Source organism: Notothenia coriiceps, unplaced genomic scaffold (genome assembly GCF_000735185.1).
Source record: "Notothenia coriiceps isolate Sejong01 unplaced genomic scaffold, NC01 NC01_scaffold00010093, whole genome shotgun sequence".
In the NCBI taxonomy this organism is placed as follows: Eukaryota; Metazoa; Chordata; class Actinopteri; order Perciformes; family Nototheniidae; genus Notothenia; species Notothenia coriiceps.
In genome coordinates, this window is record NW_011342794.1 from 58,248 (window position 1) to 74,276 (window position 16,029).

Consider the following 16,029-nt stretch of genomic DNA (forward strand, 5'->3'; position numbering starts at 1 on the left):
TGAACCAAAATATAATACTAAATATTATAAATTATTTTTCTTAACCAAAATGACAAAAATGGCATAAATAGATTCTAATACGGGTCCTTTTTGACCCACTTATGGAAGAGTGTAGGGTCCAGTCACTNATGTCTAGCAATACGGGAGTTTCAATATCCCATGGTGAGACATCGAACGGAGTGTTATGAATGAGAACTATAGGTTACTTGCGTAACCCCAGTTCTCAGAGTAACATGAAGTGAGATGTCTCACCAGACGGCCCTTCTTGCTAAGGCAAAGCGAGAAGAGGTGCTTATTTTGAATAACGCTGCGTCGTAGCGCAAGCTACTTATAGGGTGGGTGGATTCCCTGACGTAGACGTCAAGATCACCAGCCAATCAGGATTGGCGTAATGAGATTAATGCTTCTGTTTGCATACGCGTTGAGGCACATCCCATAGTGAGACATCTCACTTCATGTTACTCTGACAACTGGGGTTACGTAAGTAACCTATAGTTTTGGACTGACATTTTAAAGACATCACCTTCGGACTTTTAAAGTGGCCATTTTATGCTTTTTGGGGGTTTTCTTTTCCTGAAGTGTGTTATATAGTTATTTGTGCATGCAAAAGGTTAAAATCCCTGTGTTACGTCTCCTGTTACGCTCCTGCATAGGCTCCCATTCAAAACTGGCATTGACATATTTTTGTCTATTTTCTGATTGGACAGATCTTATCTGGAAAATCGCCAGACGTGTCTATAATGAAACAAATGTTAGTTGCAGCTCGAGAGTTGCTTTTTGATCTAAGAGGAAATCTTGTTCAGCAGGTCTCATCCTGCACCACACAACTTTCCCACCAACACATAAAACAAGGGCAGGTTGCTGTCCACTCCATTTGTACTGCTGTGATGTGAACATTCGTATTGGTACGTTGTAGCATGTTAGAGATCTTTATTTTCCTCCAGCTCATACATCTCCACCTCTGGGACCAACACCTGTTGCATGTGTGTGGGCGTTAACAATCACTGGGCAGTTTGGACAAAACACAAGTGGAACTATTCCGAAATGTAACCTATGAATTTGTTAATGTGCCTCAAAACTCTACATAACATCGGCTTTTAAAAACTGATTCTATTCTGTGCTATAATAGAAGATTATATTATACATCGTGTTCTAAAATGATCATGTTTGTACAATAAAGTAAGAAAATATGTCTGATTAAAAAAACAATATAGTGTTCAGGATCTCATTGGCTGTTTTAGATGTTAATAACTCCTTCTGACTTATAATACAGTTAAAAACCCATGCCACCTGACCTGATACATCCACTTGATTTTGTTGCTAACGTGATGTTGTTTTGCTCTACTTACAAAACACAGCCACCACAAGGCCACGGGGTGAATGAGAAACCGTGATGACGTTCACTGAAATCTGGCCACATTTCATGGTCAGCAGGAACCAGTTGTTTTCCCCCCACACACTCCAGTCACCTATTCAAAAACTCTATTTTAAAAAGCAGCAAGCAGTCAGAAATAACCTTTGAATGCTCTGAAAATAATTCAAACAGCACAAAGGAGTTTATAGAGATTCAGCATGAAGATTAACGTGATATTTTTTTGGTTCGCTGATGTGTCGAGGGATCAGGTGCATCAAGTTAAAGCCTTGAACAAGCATTGTCACCTCCTTGACTAAAAGCCTTAGTGAAGGAGAAGAGACAGATGAAAAGCATTGGTCTTCAAAGTCAGAGGTTTTCGACACAGAGATTTTTTTATTTTTTTATTTTCTATTTCACTTTTTCACTGATTCCACGCAGTCTGTTTTTCTGCCAATAATTGCTCAACATTTCAGAGTTCATCTGGCTATATAAGGTACAGCAATAATAATCCAATTGAACATATTTTTATATAACGTCACAATAATAATCAGCCAATCTTGAGAAGTCTGTATTTCAAACACTAGCCTATTTGTAGTACGGATGGTGGCTTGTTTGCACCATTTTGTTATTCTTGTGAAACCTGAATTCATACAAAATAAAGCATTTAATCACAAAGATGTGCTGTGCAAACATCCCGTCTCTTTATTTATCTTGAAGTAATTAGTGCTCTTCTCTTAAGTGGCTGCAGGACAGAAACAGTGAGCTACTCTGGAGAGGCTGATTGTGTTTAGAAGTCTGCATCTCTGTTCAGAATAATGAGCAATCTCCAATAGAGAAAACTGTAAGTAGTAGCAGTAGCAGTGTTTGCAGTAATAAACGATAATTCCCTTTTTTGAAAAGATGTATCATGTGTACATCAAATATATGTATATAAGCTTCATGTCCTATGTATACCTTTAAGTACTTACAGTAGTTTCAAGAAAATTACTTTTCTCATGAATATGCAAATGTTGCAGCAAGATGCTGCAGTCGATAAGATCAGTGTAATGGATCATTTTAGTTAAATAGTCATTTTTGCTTTTACTATTTTTTGTTTTAATAAACTAAAAAACAAATGTCACATCACAGTATCAGCGATGAAAACGTATTATTATAAGACTCATTCTGACAGTGTTTTTTAATGATCACAGCTAGCTGCTGTTGTGATGCAGGCTCACTGCAGCAGGTTGAAGGTCTTTTGTGAAGTGTTGCTGCCCTCTGCTGCACAAACTCAGAATTGCTCTCACTGCAGTGACTTTGTTTACATGAATCTATAAATAGTGCAAAAATAAAGGTGAGTTTACTATTAGAATATCAAAAATAAACTGATTTTGAAATTCCATACATTGAAAAAAGAAATGTTGCAAGCAGTGTAGCTTGATAAATTCATTAAATGATTACTGAAGATTACTTTTGTCTTAAATCTACATATTTTATAGAACGTGTAAATCTAATTCAATCGTCTTTTTTAAATAATTCACCTTTTTAGAATGTAAAAAATACATTAAAACACTTTTATCAGGCTGACTAAAGATCTGAAAGTAGGTTCCCTTGGGAAATATACAGGAGTTATGAGTTAAGTTTTGCAAACAATTGTTACAAAGTACTTGAAAATAACTGTATTTAAGGCTAGTTAATTATGTTTTTCAAAAAGTAAAATAAAATCCATTAAAAACTAGTGATCATTTGTATGATCTTTTAATTACAATGTACTGAGACCTTCATATATTGAGGTTATGTGAAGAGTCCTCACTGTGTGGGAACAACTCAGTATTCTCCCACTGGGCTCCATGGTCCTCATCCACACAGATGCTCAATGCCCGAGGTTATCACAAACCGCCTGAACCTTCCGAGAAGCCTTCTGTACAATTCTAATGGACTCACAGATTTACCTCACAATAAAAAGGTCCCATAAAGGAGATTTCCATATCTGTTAAAATAAATATATTTAAAGCAGGTCTAAGTGCTCCTTAAAGAATGTGACAGTATCATAATGCTCAATCCTTTGAGAAATACCACCTTTAAACAGGCCATGAGGACTTATGAAAGCTTTAGCGCAAGTTCAATAAGGAAGACCTAACAATGAGTCACTTACACGTCACTCTATTGCTCTCTCCCCCCTCATTAAACATGTGGGCGTCACCCCTCAGCAGCCAATTGCTGCACACGTTAAATTCCTTAAATGCCTGCTCTTCCCTCCTGTCAGCTGTCATTTCAGGTGACCACACGCAACCCTCCTCCACCCCTCTCGCCTCCTGTCTCCTTTCAGGACAAAGCTAAACCTTCCTCCTTCAGACCGGTCCCACCTACTTATCACCGCCACCAGTGTCTAGACCCCGGGGATTTTCATCGGAGCGGTTCTTTCCCTCCCGAATGATTATCCTGCAAACCGGGGCCTAATCGCCAAACACCATTCCATTCTCCTGTTGTATTATCATGGCAATCATTTCATTTACATGACGTGTAACAATAAATATCTATTCCATACATCACGTCTCTCCGGTTTGAAATGGAAGCTTTAGCGCAAGTTCAATAAGGAAGACCTAACAATGAGTCACTTACACGTCACTCTATTGCTCTCTCCCCCCTCATTAAATACGTGGGCGTCACACCTCAGCAGCCAATTGCTGCACACGTTAAATTCCTTAAATGCCTGCTCTTCCTTCCTGTCAGTTGTCATTTCAGGTGACCACACGCAACCCTCCTCCACCCCTCTCGCCTCCCGTCTCCTCCAGGACAAAGCTAAACCTTCCTCCTTCAGACCGGTCCCACCTACTTATCACCACCACCAGTGTCTAGACCCCGGGGATTTCATCGGAGCGGTTCTTTCCCTCCTGAATCACTATCCCGCAAACCGGGGCCTTATCGCCAAACACTATTCAATTCTCCCNTCATTAAACTGCTCTTAAAAAAGAATAATCTAGATGCTTCAGTAATGAACAAGTAAAGGCCCATATCAAACCTGCCATTTCTAGGTAAAATCATTGAAAAAGTTGTTTTTCAACAGTTGAGTAACTTCTTGCATTTAAATAACTGTTTTGATGTGTTCCAGTCAGGCTTTCGTCCAAACCACAGCACTGAGACTGCTCTTGTAAAGGTCTTCAATGACATCCACTTAAACAAAGACAGTGGCAGAACTTCAGTGTTAGTATATCTCAGTGCTGCGTTTGACACTGTTGATGTCACACTCATTAAAGCTTTAGCGCAAGTTCAATAAGGAAGACCTAACAATGAGTCACTTACACGTCACACTATTGCTCTCTCCCCCCTCATTAAATGCGTGGGCGTCACCCCTCAGCAGCCAATTGCTGCACACGTTAAATTCCTTAAATGCCTGCTCTTCCTTCCTGTCAGTTGTCATTTCAGGTGACCACACACAACCCTCCTCCACCCCTCTCGCCTCCCATCTCCTCCAGGACAAAGCTAAACCTTCCTCCTTCAGACCGGTCCCACCTACCTATCACCACCACCAGTGTCTAGACCCCGGGGATTCATCGGAGCGGTTCTTTCCCTCCTGAATGATTATCCTGCAAACCGGGGCATGAGAATGTGAGAAAGACAAGAAAAGAAAGCATTGTTGACGTAATGTTCTGAAGGAAACTTCGGAAATGTCAAGAAGTTATGAGTCTTGCAGCAAAAAACGAATGACGTCTGTTCAATGATAAAGCTTCATGGTATCGAGCTGTTGTGCTTCGAGTCAATTCTAGGCTGAATGTAACAAGGGGTTATTTGTACTGCGGCTCTCTACACGTACACCTAGAAGACCTTTCTTTGTTCCCCCGAATAAAAGTAAGCTGGTTAATTGCAGTCTGGGATTGATTAGATTGTTCTGATGGAGTGCACGCAGCCTAGCCCGTTAGCGCCTGCATTTCACTTCCAGATTTGTCTGAATTCAGCTCTTATTGCGATGCATGTCTCTGCTGCTGGCTGGATGACTGCTGAGGGATAGGCGACATCTGCCTGCTGCCCTTTCTTGTCCTCGCTGGCCGAGAGAAGCCCCTCACAGCTGTGCTCCCGACACTTAAACCTGCCACGAGTCCAGCCCAGGGGCTAGGTGCAGCAGGCTAAAGCTTTTCCACATAAAGCTTCTCCTCAGGGGAGAGAGAGTGTAGGGCAAAGACGTCAGGGGAATAAATGCTGAGGTCACGTTTAATTAAATACTATCAGCTATCAGCACGTCTGCTCTGTTATAAAGCCGGCTGCTGGATTAATGCGATACTGATGTATAATTTTAAAGCCGATAAAAGAATCAGATTGGCATTATCAATTGTCAGTTATTAAAGTGTTTCTTAGAACACAGGAAAATGTTAAATAGGTAAAAAAAGAAGAAATTGTATTTTGTAAATACTGCAACAATCTAAATGCCAACATTCACACAATCACAGTGAAAACATGCCGATGTTAGGCAGGTGTAATGTTTGGTATCATGGCACCATGTTCACACAACCCAGTCTCACGGCATTTCGTGTTATAGTCACGAAATTAATTTCATCTATTGATTCACCAACACGATTTTTTTTTGTGTCACACAGAACGATTTTAAAAGCTATGTATTTCTATTGGTAGTATGTTTCGTGCCTGCACCACGTCTTTTTGTCCGGTCGGGTCTTGGAATACCAGAAGCTGTGTGGTTCATAAAAACATTTTCTTACTCAATATTTTACCCTAAGCCTAACCCTAACCCTTTTATTTTAAATAGTATAATGTCTCAGTTTTTTTTGCCGTCTGTGAGGAAAAGAAATGGGGCTCAGAGCCTCAGATATACTGAAATCTGTATTTTTTAAATATTTTTTTCCTTCTAATTTGTTATTATTTGGTGCAGGCACAAAACATACTACCAATAGAAATACATAGCTTCTAAAATCGTTCTAGCTATGTATTTCTATTGGTAGTATGTTTTGTGCCTGCACCAAATAATAACAAATTAGAAGGAAAAAAATATTTAAAAAATACAGANCAAAATAAAAACCACCAAGAAATAAGAAAGTCAATTGAAGATAAATACGTATAAAAAATTTAGAGAGGCAAAATTTGCCTATAAAAACCAAAAATGACAATGGCTATCATATGTAACCTTACTAAGTTTTTGGACAAAAATAAATAGGATTATTAATATATTCTCACGGAACCTTTATAAACAAAATGTATTAACACTAGTTTTGCAAAACTCTGGGTGAACTCGTATTGAATCTGATTTTCACTTGATTTCGTGAAGTCTCAGGAAATGGAGTGCACGGAGAGGTCAGAATGTCCGCTTGAGAGAGGAGGTGAATAACACTTTCTCGAAGAATAAGGCAATCGCGTCGTCTTTCGATTGTTGCAAGGGGGGCATGTCCACGTGGGGGAGAGAGATAGAAGAGAGAAGAGTGCGACCGACAACTCGACCGCCCGCGGACTATTCGTCGTTTGTAGGGGGTGAAAGTAGTGAATTTCGCGGGTAACATGCCCCGTTACTTTTACATTGGCCCCACTTTCCCATCAATAGAAAAGAACTAACATACTTACAACAATGCAAGTTCCCGACTTTTAAGTAAAAAAAAATTTCTAATAATAATTACATAAATTAGAACATCCTTTCACGTCTAGGGGACAGGGAGGTGGGTCCCCCACGACGGTAGTGGGAGTCGTGGGGATGAAGGGTGCCGGGACTCGCGTTACATCCCAACCGCGCCGTCCCAAAACGGCGGAGCTCCGAGTGACATCGTAAGAGTTTATTGACACCACCCGGAGTATAACCGGGGACGGGACCAATAAGAACTTTATGAAGTAGACGTAAGAAAAAACCCGGGCATTAGTTAAATGAATAGAATATATTTACATAAATTCAACGTGTAAAGAAATTAAATAGTAAAAAAGTTTATATGTAGAGAAGTCAAGTTCGCGACTTGTTGTATCGATGACGGGGGACTCACCTGTATATGTTTAGAGTAAACTTTTTTTATCTAATTTTTTTTGTTTCAAGTTTTAGAACAAAAAAGTAGGAGTTCTCGTTTAATTTTTGTGAAACCATTTTTAGGACTGAACTCCAAAAAGATTAAAGTACGTATCTTGTCCCTAATACGTTAATTTTATCTTAGAATTAGTAAAATAATTATCGGAACAAGCCCAATACCAGTTGAACTAGGAGACTGGGAAATTTCCAGGGTACAGTACCGGTAAAAAATGACTAGTATTAAGGTAACAACTCCGGTGACCTTACTAAATATAACAAAGTTAAGAAGGTTTTTTAGTGTAAACCAAGAGTATGTCGTAGAGACATACCATATCCGATACACATAAGTGAGAGAATATGTGCGGAAACAACCTCGAAGACGTATCCGATTTACCTCTTACGTCAATAAAGGTCCGTGTAAGAAATAAACAAAAATAACCGGAAAATAGACGATTACCAGTCCTCTTCTCTATTTGACAGGACAGATCAGACCGATGTACCTGTCACATTAAAGCCGGATTTTTTGTTACCTCGAAAAAATACAGGTAAACTGTAAAAGTACCACTACGAGTCGGAGAGGGGAATTAAGGATTGTCAAGTAGTAGTACAGTTGGTGTTGGTGCTCTTTATGACTATCCTTTAACACAACAATCAACAACTATGAATAACCCGACGTCTCCCTTGATGTAACTATTGTCCTAAATTCCTTTTATAGTCAAAAACTCGTACAATTATTCGTACAAACAGAACATGATATAATGTTGCAATAGAATATTATTTATTATATCTAAATATACTAACCTTAACCTAATACTATATAATAAATAATCATCTTCCCATCGAATAACCGTAATTAAGAATAATTTTTGACGAGACCCTCTACAACAGTAAAGAGGTGTTTTCACTTCCTAACCGAGGCGTAACGTCATGAAAACAATTACCAGTAAAAATCCTGCGAAAATAGGGTTTAGCTAATGAATGCTAAAGTCATTGACACCTGGGTCACGGGGGGATTACGGGAAAGGTGTGGTGTGCCAAGGGGAAGATCCCGAGGTACCGATCTCCGAAAAGACGCAAGTCTTGGCCAAAAGATGCCCGTGTAAATTGCGTGATAAAAAATAATACTAAGATGAACACTATCAGTCACTGTAATGTTGGCGCACGTCGGGTACATAACTAAGGGTAGGCTATCGACCGATAAATGTTTTGTTGCCAAGACTGTGACGAGAGGTGTTTACTAAGTCACTGTCCGCTTGCCTACCCAGTTGCATTCCATGTTTATTTGTCCTTAGTGGTGATTCGACCAATCACACTGACTGAAATATTTTCATAAAAAAAAAAAATATTCACACACTAACGCAAGATTCAGTGAAACAGCATCGATGACGAACATTTTGAAAGTACCAACGGCATGAGCCGGTATTTGACAATAACTGAGTTCAACTAGGGCGGGACGGGGACGGGACGGGACGGGGGCTGAGGCTGCATTCGTTCCTGACTACAAGAACAAAGATCTGGCTATTAAAGAAAACGCGAACTTTTCCGTGGCCAAAGCCTCGATCTAAAGGACCCGCACTGCCTTATCCGCCTTGATTACGATAAAACAGTAAGACAGCCTGTGGTAATCTCGAATTTTTGACATTGATATTCATAGACTTTATTTAATACAACATGACTTTGTTTATGGTTATTGACAATAACGTAAAAATAAGAATACAAATGAAGTATGACAGGAACCAGAAAAAAAAGCAGGACGTAAATACACGGGGGAGTCTTGTATTTACTTTTTCTTTTAGAGGTTGGTCCGCAAGAAACCCGTCGTATCTGTCATAAAAGACACCAAATCCTCAAAAGAGAGATATCCCACATGAACTCCCAAACACTAGAGACGTCTGTCAAATGTACGTCTTTTTCGATGTATTGTGTGTTCCCTGCACATTATTGCCCTTTTCGTACTGTACCCTGGAAATTTATGTGTATTCAACAACTCTCTACTGAAAATTAGTACGTTGTAAAAAAAATTTTGTGTGTAAGTTGATCCCGTGGGAGGAAAATAACCTAAAAATAAGTGGGAACATAAGATATACTTATAAAAAATTTATGTTTTAGTCGTTATAAAATAATTACGATTGAAGTGACATGTAATTGTACAAACTACTATGTGATATCCCTGTCACAGAATGGTACACCAACAAATTCATGTATGGTTAAATAATTATTTACATGTAGATAGTAATAAAATTTCCCTTTTTGATTTGACTAAAAATGACGATTTTTACAATAAAAAGTAAAGGCAAATTATATTCTAAGCGAATGTAATACTTTTCATACCTGTACACATCATTATATCAAACACTGTAATTTATAGTAACAACCATTGATTAGTCCCTGAAAGTAATCCCGTCCTTAAATAGTAATAGAAAAGTATAGACATGTCACGACAATAACACCATGGTACTCCTTCCATAAGGTTTTGTGCTAAAGGTTTAATTTTTGATTAATTCCCTAGAGATTTTGTATTACCTTTGGACCTGTGGAAATCTAAAGTACGAAAATTACCCTGCTCACACACTTCCCTTCCACGTACTCTGTCACACACACTTCTGGTATAAATGGATTCAAAGGGTAATTCAACCCGACGTCGTTTCACAAAATCGACGACTCGACCGACGAATAATCATTCGGGTCGACGTGCATGGCACTCCGGGGACGACCACATAAGTACGACAATACAATTTCCTACATTTATTTGTTATTGGCTATGGTAGGTTATCGGTTATGTTCACATACTTATTTGATTATTAAAATGCAAACCGATCTTTTTCATATGGGTGTTTAGAGTTGTATCCCCTAGATCAGTCTCTAGTAATTGGGCGCTCAAAGTGCACCAGATTGAAGCATTTTACTTTAAAATGTTAAAAACAATCTTCCCGGGGGGGCACACCCGGACCCCCCTAGAGGATGTGAAGTCCACCCCCCAATTAAAACATGTTCAATGTTCATGCAATACTAAATAGTATACATTTGAAGCCTTTTTATATAAGCTGTCCACCATGTCAATATGTTTCTCTGTTTGTAGTGTCTTTTGTAGAGGTTTTTCATTGCCAGCTAAAATCTTGCCTATAGGGCAGCAAATTGGTCAAAACCGGCCCTGGTGTCATCCCCACAGCACCCCCCATTTGAAACATGTTCCCACGGCTATGATTGCGCTACATAAGCGCATGGTGCGCCTCAGATGAGGCCCCCCTCTGCAAGGTGTGGCCCCCTCCACAAGGTGAGGCCCCACAAAGTCTGCATGATCTGCCTGTAGGGAGGTACGGCCCTGGGAACAACAGCAGCAGTACCAGTATGAATTGTAGTTGAAATATAGCCAGTGATGCATGACCTCCACTGCAGTGGACAGGTGGTTAACCATGATTTTCTGCAAACATAAAATCAATACTTTGATAATTTATGAATTATATGATTCCTTAGTTGTTACTTGATGTTACCACATTTGTTATACCTGCAAGGGACGCTTTCCATAAAAGGATTGGCAAGATATAGATGGGTGACTTGGTCCATGTGGCTTTCTGTCGTTCATCTTGGTTTAGAGACATTTATCATGCACTTACATTGACTTGGCACTGAGTAGCAGTGTATGGGATGATGCAATAGGGTCCTATGTAGTGGCTGATGTTGCAACTATGCAAAAAAAACAATGCATATACAAGAAAACACCTTTTGAATAGCTATCCACTGTAGTGACCTCTATGCATGAAAGGGTTTAATGTCGGTTGTAACATTGGTTTTCTTTTGTCATTCAAAGCTATGTCTTTAAAATATCCAACCTAAAACGTCTTTCCGGGAATGACAAGTCATTTGGAAGTTTCCAGAAGTTTCTTGTGATTTCTAGTGACTGTTGATAAAACCACACCTGAGCGTGACTCGTGCTTGTTGACGTCAGGTTACGTCATTCTCCTGGGAGGAGCGTGCGTGACACATCAAAACTGAATGAAAACAGACATCTCAGCGGCTCACAAACAGGCAGCGGTGCTCAGGGATCCGTGCAATCAGACGGCTGTCAAAAAGCCACGAAAACATCGGAATTATTACAAAATATCATCGTTGCCTCCAACTATAACCCTACAGACCGACACGAGAACGGGATTTGGTGAGTGAGAATTAAACAAAAGCTACGATGAGCTGTCGGATTCAGGAAACCTTAGCTAGCTTGGTCAGCTAAAAATACAATTTGATTAACGTTGAAAAAAGCAACATTACAATTGAGTTTACTGTATTCCTTCTTTGGGTTTAGTCTGGTGAGGGATAAAGTGAAGCAGATAATTCGCTTGACACTGTTATATGATGCTTTTTAGAAAATATACATTGTTTGCTTATTGCTTAACAACAACCAAACTAGCTTCTAACATTTGTGTGGTTTAACAACAATTATTACTGATGGCGATTTGAAAACCTATTTTTGTCTTGTCAGTTATTTATGTTTTGTCGTTACGCTGTTGCTAATAATGGCATAGTAGACCCTTTTCTATCTGTAACGTGAGCTAGTTATGTAACCAACATAATCTTATAGGTTAGCCTGGCCTAGCTAGCAAGTTAGCAACCTTTACCATTACTCGTTACATTGAGTATTCTACCGTTTTCTGGACCAAGCAAACTCTGACAGCAAAACCATAATCACTTCAGAGTCGAATATTTTTTTTTTTGTGCAAAATCTTCAGAATAAGTAATTATTTCTTTACACGATACTAGCAATAAGCAATTTACGAATGACACAGCTTATTCCAAAGCTAACGTCCTGAAGCCTACACTGAGACCCTTTTCAGAGAACAGACTGTTGACGTAACTTAATCTGTCAGTTTAGTTCGAAACACTTAATATTTTCCTTTCTCCCTCCTTCAGGTTGTGGAGATTTTACTACTGTCGGCTGTCAAGACATTTGTATGTGATGGAGCTGCCACATTTAGGAGAACACTGCTCTGAGAAGACCTGCAAACGTTTAGGTGAGTGCTGTTTAGGAAGGCTGACATTGTCCAGCTGGTTTATACTGCTTAATTTGAAACTGAAAGTCTTAAACCTTGCTTCACATTACAGATTTTCTTCCTATGAAATGTGACGCCTGTCAAGAGATTTTCTGCAAGGACCACATCACCTATGCAACTCACAAATGCATGTCCGCTTACCAAAAGGTAATTAGAATATACTAAGTATTTGTGATTGACTCGTTGATTTTGGGAAAGTTTGTTGTATAATTCAACTTATTTACTATGTTTACAGTGTCATTTCTCATTTAAAGATAATAATACAATAATGGAAGTCATTTTCTTAGGTTGTTTATATGAAGTTAAAAACACATTTAAACTTTAATTACATTTGGGTGCATAACACACTGCCATTTGCACAACATTTATATATCGTCCATATCTGTTCTGATTTTGAAATACTTAATAACGAGACATGTCAAAGTTAACAACAGTAGTCATGAAAATATTTTCAACTTTTGAGGATTTGCATCTTTGTGTTTCTTTAAAGAGTTTTTTTTTGTTTTCTTGTAGGACATCCAGGTCCCAGTATGTCCTTTGTGCAACATCCCCATCCCCGTAAAGAGAGGAGAGATGCCCGACATTAAAGTCGGCGAACACATTGATCGAGATTGTAAATCGGACCCTGCGCAGAGAAAGAGAAAGGTCAATATAAGAACTGAGGTGATTCACCTTACAATGAGTATGAATCCCAAAAATAAAAGGCTGTTTTTCTTTTTGCAGATTTTCACCAATAAATGTTCTAGAGGGGGGTGTAAGCAGAAGGAAATGATCCGAGTGACCTGTGACCAGTGTCATTTAAACTACTGTCTTAAGCACCGACACTCTCTAGATCACGAATGCAAGACTGGTGGGGCACCTCCGTCTAAATCAGGGTGGGTACAGTCCCACTACTTCAGATAATGAAGTCTCATCCACTGAATATGCAGTAATAATTGCTGACTTTGTTCTTTTTTGTGTCATAGAAATGCTGCTCTAATGAGGGCCCAAGCGGCTTCCTCCAGCTCCGCCTCTGGTTCTAGGTCTAGTTCTTCCAGTTCAGGACCCTCTAGACCCTTTTCTAACGGTGTCAGTGCGAACAACAGAGGCCAAAGCTCTGGGTAAGTTTATAAAAAGTCTTTAGTGAAAATGGTTCACCTAATCAATTTTCAATCATCTAAAAACTTAATTTCACCACTTTCTTTTGTAGTGCTACCCCTCGGATTCCTACTTCAGTCTCTGCACAGAGTGTAATGCCACCATCGGCATCATTTCAGGCCGGATTGGTAAGGCCGCTATGTACGCCATCCCCTGATTAAATACCTCTGAGATCCTCATTTCAAGTAAACGTGACGTCCTGCTCTGGTGCTGTGTTTGCAGACGGAGGATCAGGCTTTACAAAGGGCTCTGGAGATGTCTTTGGCTGAAACGAGGCCGACAGTTCAGCCGCCTCTAACGTGAGTAAACTTCATCAAAACCCAGACAGATTCTAATAATGGCTCAACATGACTCCAAACACACTCTTGGCAGCGTGATCCTGTTGGGTGGATTGTGTTTTTCTCACAGACCTTTAGCTTGAAATATTAGTTTCCGAGCTGAGGAACTGAGGTTTTACAGCAGGAAGGGCTGAAAGCAGAACATAAAAGCATCAACTAAGCATTAAAGCATCAAAGTAAAACCTATGATAACACCAATACAATCATAATGATACAAAATGTGATCGCCTTCAATTTTTGACATAAAAGTATGTCTACATTTGCACAACACTAAATTCAAGAAATGTGCATTAAAAAAAGCATGTACTGTATGTCAATTACTTAATACCATTCCATCTATTCTATTATATATTATTACATTTATAAGGTTCCCTCAACCTCTGTTTGTGTTTCAATCAGAACATTTGGAATAGCTTATAAGGGTTAAGATTCTTTGCTGCTGTTTTTAAGTTTAAGAATGAATCTCAAGTCATGGGAATGGGTTTGTTTTTATATCACCTAATTATATAAACACACATCCTCAGTCAAATGTGCTGTACAAATAATTATAGGGAAGCAGTAGGGCAACATATATCGATGTTATATCAATATCATGCTTTGAAACTAAATACCCCAAGGTGTTGTCATTTCCTATATTTAAAGATCTCATAATATCTATTGAATGCACCAATTGCCAACCCTATTGTCACACTAAAAGTCCTGATACATAGACAATATTTCACAAGTCACAGGTCCTGACTTAGTGGTGTGTGGGTTTTTTTACCCGCTGAACTGTGATTTTAAGATGTCCTTGTCTGTGTTCAGCCCTCAGGAGCAGGAGGACCAGGCTCTGGCTCAGGCTCTCGCTGCCAGTGAGGAAGAGTACAGACGCCAGCAGCAGAGACAACAGGTACCCGGAAAGCTTAGGCGCCGATAGCATGTTACAGGATCACATGTATGTACACTGTTGTTATGGTAATTCATCCCCTTTGAAATTTCTTTATTGGCAGTAGAACGACTCATTTCCTTTTCACATGCTTTTAATCATGACATGTATGTATTGAATAAATAAGTCTGTTTCTAACTGTATTTTCTCTTTGCTTAGATGAGAGACTCCAAACCCTCCAACTGCAGCCTTTTTTAATCTGAGCACCACTTAGACTTCAAGCTGAGCTTATTATCTACTGGAACCTGCACATCTGGGATACCGACATCCAGGATCAATGATTGTTAATGAAGAAATCCTCTTGGAAGTTGCTGAGATATTACCGCCTTCTACAATATAAGCACATACTTTCCTAGCAGGATCTGTCATTTTTACTAATGCTTTGCTTTGTACATATTTTATATGCCAACCATGATGAACCCATTCTATTACCATATATGAATATCCAATAAATTATTTCAATCATGCACCCTGAGTTGTGAATCACTCTATTTATTCAGATTTTAAGACACATACAAGTCACATATTGTAGTTGCACATTTATTTTGAGTTTATACTAATTAACCTGTTTACATTCCCTATTGTATTAAAAAAAAAACGTGTTTCACCTGTCAATATACCTGCTTTTACCCTGTGTCTTAAAGGCTCCGTTTCAGCATCTTCAACAGAATTGTGTTTCAAGCTTTTTATATACAGTCTGAGCTACAGTTTGGCTCCATGTTTACTTCCTATCAGCTGATGTTCTGTAACTGGGGCACTTTTAAAATGTTAACATTTAAAACCTGTGAACAATTTTATAGTTGTGACAAACTATAGTTCGAACCGGAGAGACGTGATGTATGGAATACATGTTTATTGTTACACGTCATATAAATGAAATGATTGCCATGATAATACGACAGGAGAATGGAATGGTTTGCAGGATAATCATTCGGGAGGGAAAAGAACCGCTCCGATGAAAATCCCCGGGGTCTAGACACTGGTGGTGGTGATAAGTAGGTGGGACCGGTCTGGAGGAGGAAGGTTTAGCTTTGTCCTGGAGGAGACGGGAGGCGAGAGGGGTGGAGGAGGGTTGCGTGTGGTCACCTGAAATGACAGCTGACAGGAGGGAAGAGCAGGCATTTAAGGAATTTAACGTGTGCAGCAATTGGCTGCTGAGGGGTGACGCCCACATGTTTAATGAGGGGGGAGAGAGCAATAGAGTGACGTGTAAGTGACTCATTGTTAGGTCTTCCTTATTGAACTTGCGCTAAAGCTTTCAT

The 16,029-nt window shown here is 39.3% G+C and overlaps 2 protein-coding genes across 4 annotated transcripts in view; both read left to right on the forward strand.

The window, feature by feature from the left end:
- The window catches only part of LOC104945859 (protein shisa-9A-like), an 83,578-nt gene that overhangs the window by 21,940 nt on the left and 45,609 nt on the right, over nucleotides 1–16,029 (forward strand). The window lies entirely within an intron of this gene.
- On the forward strand, nucleotides 11,306–15,234 carry zfand2a (zinc finger, AN1-type domain 2A). 2 transcript variants are annotated; one of them, XM_010771582.1, is made up of 10 exons: nucleotides 11,306–11,478; nucleotides 12,228–12,328; nucleotides 12,420–12,514; nucleotides 12,881–13,012; nucleotides 13,091–13,242; nucleotides 13,333–13,467; nucleotides 13,557–13,632; nucleotides 13,727–13,803; nucleotides 14,647–14,776; nucleotides 14,927–15,234. In XM_010771582.1, the coding sequence occupies exons 2-9, from the start codon at nucleotides 12,274–12,276 to the stop codon at nucleotides 14,756–14,758; spliced, it is 834 nt and encodes a 277-aa protein (XP_010769884.1). In that variant the 5' UTR covers nucleotides 11,306–11,478; nucleotides 12,228–12,273; the 3' UTR covers nucleotides 14,759–14,776; nucleotides 14,927–15,234. The 2 variants fall into 2 exon arrangements, with proteins under 2 accessions (XP_010769884.1, XP_010769883.1); XM_010771581.1 differs by having other exon boundaries at nucleotides 11,309–11,478; nucleotides 14,647–14,731.